General features: G+C 58.2%; 1 protein-coding gene across 1 annotated transcript in view; it reads left to right on the top strand.

The window, feature by feature from the left end:
* Positions 1-6358, top strand: part of TRAF3 (TNF receptor associated factor 3) — a 47489-nt gene extending 41131 nt beyond the window's left edge. The window contains exons 9-10 of the mRNA XM_007953111.2: positions 4479-4653; positions 5787-6358. Coding sequence (XP_007951302.1) covers positions 4479-4653; positions 5787-6358 — 747 coding nt within the window. The remainder of the gene's footprint in view (positions 1-4478; positions 4654-5786) is intronic.
* The last annotated feature ends 597 nt before the right edge of the window (positions 6359-6955 follow it).

Here is a 6955-nt window from a genome sequence, read left to right as displayed (position 1 = left end):
CTCACCTATTTTGGTCATGTTGTCAGAAGGGACCATTCCCTGGAGAAGGATGTCATGCTTGGTAGGGTGGAGGATCGACGAAAGAGGGGGAGGCCTTCAAGGAGATGGATTGATACGGTGGCTGCGATGATGGGCTTAGCAGGGATTGTGGGGCTGGCGTGGGATCCGGCCGTGTTTCGTTCTGCTGTGCATGGGGTCGCTATGAGTCGGAAACGACTCGACGGCACTTAACAACAACAACACTTAAAAAATAAATTGGCATGCTTACAGAAATACCTAGGGGTGCTTTGGGGGACACCCGGTGTATAACGCATGCTGTGTTTAATCCTGGTGCTCACCTCACTGTCTCTCACTGTCGGGGTGAAAAGGCCCCTCTGAAGAGTGGCAGGTGACCTTTGCCCTCTGAGAACAGACCTGATGAAGGCGCCCTCAGAAGCTCACTGGCGTCTGTTGCAGTGTCAGTGTGGGCGTGTCTGTCGCAGTGTCAGCGTGTGGGCGTGTCTGTAGCGTGTGGGCGTGTCTGTTGCCGTTTTAGCCGCGCAGGTAGTCCATTTGCTACAGTGTTTCTCCGGTGTATCACTCATGCCTGGGGACAGTTAATCCTGCTTGGGAATTGTTTCAGAGCTTGTCTGTGAGCTGTGCCCCCTGCGTTACCTGGACGACACAGTGTCCTAACCGGCAGGCACGCTTGGAGCCTTTACTCAGATTCTGACATCTGACATGGGAGTCGTCACAATGCTTTGAATTGCTTGGAATTCATTAAACTAGTTGCATCTGTGTTACAGTTTGTGGTTGCCCAGAACGACAGGAAAACACAACTAAACATCAGATGGTGTTAGAGGAGGTACAGGACATGGTGTTGATTCAAGCCAGAGCGTACCACGTTGCCTAAAACCGCCGCAGCCCTGGCATCTGCTGCGGACCCATCCGGTCATGCTGGTGTTGGTCAGATGGACCAGGGAAGCCTGTTGAGCCCCGTCTTGGCCTGTGTCCGCACGAGTGGCCCCTGCCCTGCAGGGCTTAGCACTCCCAGCTGGCCCCAGTCTACCTGCTGTCCTTGACCTGGGCTCAGGAAGGCCATGGATGTGCCGAGGAAGTTAACGTCACGCTCAAAAGTTTCCTGTCAGCAGCAGAAAGAACGAATGAGGTGGGGGGTTCATTGATCCCAGACTCTTCCCAGCCACCGACGCTCCAGCTGTGTTGTCGAACCCTCGCGGGTTTTATATGCATCCCTTTCTGCGTGTTCCTTTCTCCCACTTCATTCTGAAAAGTTACACACTCTGTTCTGTGTGGTTTATAATTTAAACTTCTGTGACTGAATAAACCAATGAGACTGAAGTCAGAAAGGGGCAGAAATGACGATGGGTGATGACGAAGGTGCCAGCGTCCCTTCATCTGTGACAAGTTAGAGGTGCTGGCTCCACGGAAGAAATGGTGGAGCAGAAAATAGGTCACATTGTAAAGGAAGGGACCAGGATCTGACCGGAGGCCTGCCCTCCAGCCATGGGGTCCCAGGTGAGCTTGTGTCACCGTTGGTGCGGCTGTGGGGTCGGCAGCATCTGGCTGGCGGAGAGGCCCTGGCTGTCGCTGATTGAGAACCCCCCCTGGGCTGGGCTCCTGGGGTGTTGGCTGAGGTCAGGTGTGCTCTTCCTGATGGGCGCTGCTTGGCTTCCTCCGTCTGTCCGCTCGTCAGTCTGTCCGCTCGTCAGAGATGCTTGGCTGGGACCTCCTGTAGAGTCATTTGATTGGGGCTGGGGGAGTGGTGATCACGTGCTCACGTGTGTGTGTGTGTGTGTGTGTGTCGTGTGTGCCCCTGTCCTTACCTTGTGTGTGGGTGGGTGGGTGGCTGACTGAATCCACCTCAAACTCGTTCCCCTCACCGTTGCCTCTCTCGGAGCCCTCCCACGCCCCTGAGAAGGGCTCTGCTTCCCCTCGGCACCCAGACAGCTGGGCGTGGCTGGCTGCACGCCCCTTGCTGACTGGCCATACTCTCCATAGCCACCTGGGACTCCTTTACCCACCAAAGGCTCCGGGCCCTGATGGACGTCCCTGCCCTCGGGGGCCCGCTTCCCCCTTTTCCTTTGCTGGTCAGCTGTGGCTGCTCCTCAGAGCCCAGGTGTCGGCCTCCCTGCCCTGCCCTCCCTGGGGCTCCACAGCCCCTGTGACTCACCCACTGTCAGCAGGGACTTGGTGTTTTCCATTGTAAGGGTCCCGTGTTTCGTGATGACGGGGACTGTATTAGCTCACCCACTGTCAGCAGGGACTTGGTGGATCAGGGCATTCCTGCAGCCAGGAGGTCTGCAGGGTGGAGAGCCCCCTCCACACGGTATCCTCCGTGCAGCCCTGGACTCTGAGGCACAGGCACCACGGCTTCAACGCACGTATAATACACGTGCGCTTCTGGGGCGGCTCGGTTAAGACCTGAAGCACGTGGCGGTGGGACTGAGGCGCTCACTCCAGCGAGCAGAGCCGTGGGTGGGGCATGTGCACACAGCTTCTGAGGTGTGTGTTCTCACTGGTTTGCAGAGCACGTTAGTTCCCAGTCAGCAGTTGATGCGTGTTTTTCATGACGTTACTTGCAATCCCCTCATGGTAACAGGACTCTGCCCGCTTCCTGCCTGGGTTCCCTGTTTCTGTTCACCTGTCTTTCTGCTGAATTCTTTGTTAGAATCACCCCACGCGTCCATCTGAAACTCCTGTTATGTTGAACCCCTATGGGAGTGTGGTCACGTGTGCTGCGTTTGGCAGCTTGATTTCCACCGACACTCAGGAGACTGTGTGTACTGGGGCGGGGACCCGCTTCACAAGGACACGTCTGCCCTTGCTTGGCTGGGACCTCCTCTAGAGTAATTCCGTTGGACCCTGTCTCTTGGGGCTGGGGGAGTAGTGATCACGTGCACACGCATGTGTGTGTTATGTGTCCCTGCCCTTACCTTGTGTGTTGGGGGTGGCTGGGGCTGGTGTGTGGCAGCTGGAAGAGCCTCATCTCGGACACCACAATCCTGGCCGTGGGATCAGGCGTGGCCTCCCGGCATCTGACGTGGATGGTGCATGTGACCACCCCTCACGCCCACTGTCCTGGGTGCCCCTGGGCTTGGGGAAGGAGTGGCTCTGGGTCAGTCCTTCCCTCAGGGCTCTCAGTGGTTGTCCCAGGCCGTCCTGACTCTGAGTTCCAGGCTCCATCCACTAAGTTGGGACATGGACCAGACCCATTCGTTATCTTCGTTTTCATTAACTTCTGTCCATTAGTGTCCATTTCAGCTCAGCTTCTGACGTTGTAATGTTAGTGTACAGTACAGGAGGCTCGTCAGTGGGGTCTGGGGCGTTCGTTAGGGACACAGGAGGGCTTAGACTGACGTCAATGGCACTGGTGTCACCCCCAGAAGACAGAGTTGGTGAAATACTCCTCTGGCCACAGTTACAGATCCTGTCCCCTGCCACAGCGGACGTCCTTGGCATCTCTCACTGTTGAGATGCTAACCGACAGGGTTTCTCAGAGAGGCCAGTCCCTACCCTTTTGCTCCAGAGAAGCCACCAAACTTGTGCATTGTGCATCTGTGCCTTGTGTCATTAATAGCCACCAAAGGTGATGAAACCGGCATGCTTGAGAATCGAGTCTAGACAGGGCAGCACATCAGGTGGCAGGCTGTGCGGCCTCTGTGGCCATCGTCCCCCGGCACCACCCCGCGAGGGGCCGCTTCACCCGTCAGTGTCCCTGGTGTGGGTGTGTTTCTTTGTGTTTTCTGGAAGAGGTTGCATTAAGAGTGGAGACCGGCTGCCCCGGTGGCAGCTGCATGCTTAATGGAGGCCTCCCTGCCTCCCTCACTGGTGGGGTGAGCGGAGAAGGGCCGGCTGAGGAGGCCTGGGCTCTGCTTTCCCACGTGGTGCTCTGCCAGCTGGCAGCCCTGCACAGAGCAGATGTCCTGGGCAGCTGTCCCTCCTGGGACCTGGGCGGGGGTCTAGGGTACCCCTCAGGCAGCTGGGGGGCAGAGGAGGAAGAACACGCTGTCCGTCCGTCCACTCTCTGGAGGAGGGGAAGGCTCTCAGGTCGCTGCTATCTAGACCGCGTGGCCCTCAGAGCAGACTCACAAGGTGAAAGGCCTCCCAGGGTCACCCCGAGATCCTGGAGGACTAAGGGGGTGTGTGAGTCTGGAAAGCCCAACAAGTGCTGAGAGGAAGCACCGAGCAGGAAGACAGTGGGGGCCCTGTGGAGGCCCCGATGGGGCTGGACTGTGGGGTGGGCAGGCGGTGACTCTGGGCTCTAGTGAGGAGGGGAGTGTGGAGCCTCTCAGCCCCGAATGAGCCTGAGGCCATCGTGGTCTACGGTCCTTCTCAGACACTGGGGCCCCTCACACTTCCCCAGCTCGGGCTGGTCCTCCTCCTCCCAGCAGCACTGCAGCCCTGGGCTGCTCTCGACACCACCACGCGTGTCCGGTGTTCTGATGGCCTCTTCCATTTCCACACCTCTAATTCCCCAGCGAGTGATAGACAGTCAAGCCGAGAAGCTAAAAGAACTGGACAAAGAAATCCGTCCCTTCCGGCAGAACTGGGAGGAGGCCGACAGTATGAAGAGCAGCGTGGAGTCCCTGCAGAACCGAGTGACAGAGCTGGAGAGTGTGGACAAGAGTGCCGGGCAGGCCGCACGCAACACAGGTGAGGGCAGGATGGGCTGTGGGGGACCAGGCGGGGGCAGGAGGGGGCCCTGAGGGACGGGGTGAGGGCAGGACGGGCTGTGGGGGACCAGGCGGGGGCAGGAGGGGGCCCTGAGGGACGGGGTGAGGGCAGGACGGGCTGTGGGGGACCAGGCGGGGGCAGGAGGGGGCCCTGAGGGACGGGGTGAGGGCAGGACGGGCTGAGGGACCAGGCAGGGGCCCTGAGGGACGGGGTGAGGGCAGGACGGGCTGAGGGACCAGGCAGGGGCAGGAGGGGGCCCTGAGGGACAGGGTGAGGGGTGGGACAGGTCAGGGCAGGATGGGGTTCATGAGGGATGGGGTGGGGGATGGGACGGGCTGTGAGGGATGAGAGGGAACAGGACTGGGGCTGTGAGGGTGATGGGAGTGTGGGTGTGCACATGGGGCTGCTATGTGGGGATCCTGGCAGGTCCTGGGGTGACCTCATGGGACAGGTGCACAGTGACCTGCTGCCTGAGGGCAGCTCTCCCCATCCAGGCCGCACTTGTGCCCAAGTGGTTTTCCTGGTGAGATTTCCCAGGGGAGACAGAAATGCATCCCTAAGAATGAGTCCTTCCTGTGAAGCCCCGCGTGTCAGGAGTGGGGAGGACCCCTCTCAGGACCTGAGAGGGCCTGGGGGTGGCACCAGCCTGGGTGGGCAGCAGACAAGGACACTGGCCGCCAGGTGCCCTGCCCTGCCCTGGGGACTGAAAGTCTTCTGGACCCTTGGGGGAAGGATAACTTGGAGAGGAAGGAGGGTGACACTACGCACAGGGGGTTGGGGTGAAGTGGGCAGAGGTGGGGTGGGGAGGACAGCAGCTCAGGCTTTGGGAGCAGAGGACTCAGAGTTCAGGGCCAGATTCTGGCGTGTGGCTGCGGGAAGGAAAGGCCATGCCCTGTGGCCCTTGTTGCTGGGATCGTGCTGGGGAGAAGGGCTGCAGGCCCCTAGGATGTGCTGCAGACAGCAGGTGTTTGAGAACCCCTGGGTCGCGTGTGCCTTGCTCCCCGCTGACGGTCACCATGGGCCTACCTTGCCGTTTGGTTCAGAGGCCCGTGTGGGTCAGCGGTCTGTCGTGCTGGCTCCTGCTGTCTAACCACCCCCATCCTCCTCGGCAGGCTTGCTGGAGTCCCAGCTCAGCAGGCATGACCAGATGCTGAGTGTGCACGACATCCGCCTGGCGGACATGGACCTGCGCTTCCAGGTGCTGGAGACCGCCAGCTACAACGGGGTGCTCATCTGGAAGATCCGCGACTATAAGCGGCGGAAGCAGGAGGCCGTCATGGGCAAGACCCTGTCCCTGTATAGCCAGCCCTTCTACACCGGCTACTTCGGCTATAAGATGTGCGCCAGGGTCTACCTGAACGGGGACGGCATGGGCAAGGGGACGCACTTGTCGCTGTTTTTTGTCATTATGCGAGGAGAGTATGATGCCCTGCTGCCCTGGCCGTTCAAGCAGAAGGTGACGCTCATGCTGATGGACCAGGGCTCCTCCCGGCGCCACCTGGGCGACGCGTTCAAGCCCGACCCCAACAGCAGCAGCTTCAAGAAGCCCACCGGGGAGATGAACATTGCGTCGGGCTGCCCCGTCTTTGTGGCTCAGACTGTTCTAGAAAACGGGACCTATATTAAAGATGACACCATTTTTATTAAAGTCATAGTGGATACTTCGGACCTGCCTGACCCCTGACGAGCCGCCGGCAGACGGATTCGCAGAAGGTAACTCCGCTGGGGGTTGACCCGCTCCGTCTTCACTGAGGTCCTCACATTCAGAAGGGACCTCGAGGAATGGCGGAACGGCAGGAGGTGGCCACGCGGCCGGGGGGAGGAGCCCATGTCCACACACATCCTGACATGTTTTCTGATAGACTAGCCACACTCTGAAGACGCGGAGGTAAATGTCGCTGTCGGAGGAGATCCCCATACTCATTTCTAAAGATCTAGTTCATTAAGGTGGAAACATATATGCTAAACAAGAGACATGATCCTTCGTCCTTAACCGTGAACACCAGACACAGAAAAACATACACACACGTGGGATAACCGGACATGTCAGCATGTTAAGTCAAAGAAGAGTTTATGAGGTAATGACGCAGTTCTGATATATTCAACCTACAATTCAAGAGTGCACTCTTGTTTCAAATATAGTACATTGTCTATTTTTAAGGCCTCATCTGGTCTCTGTTTTAATAATTTGTTTGTCAGAAGACCCTGAAGTACACCTAGGTCTTTTTTGGAAGTCTAAATTTAGAATCATTTTTTTAATTTAAGGTTCTACAGATAATTG

The sequence above is a fragment of the Orycteropus afer genome, unplaced genomic scaffold (assembly GCF_000298275.1).
Source record: "Orycteropus afer afer isolate SDZICR_OR568_19922 unplaced genomic scaffold, OryAfe1.0 scaffold00371, whole genome shotgun sequence".
NCBI classification, from domain to species: Eukaryota; Metazoa; Chordata; class Mammalia; order Tubulidentata; family Orycteropodidae; genus Orycteropus; species Orycteropus afer.
Note: the sequence above shows the minus strand (reverse complement) of the source record. Positions and strands in the feature narration are given on the sequence as shown.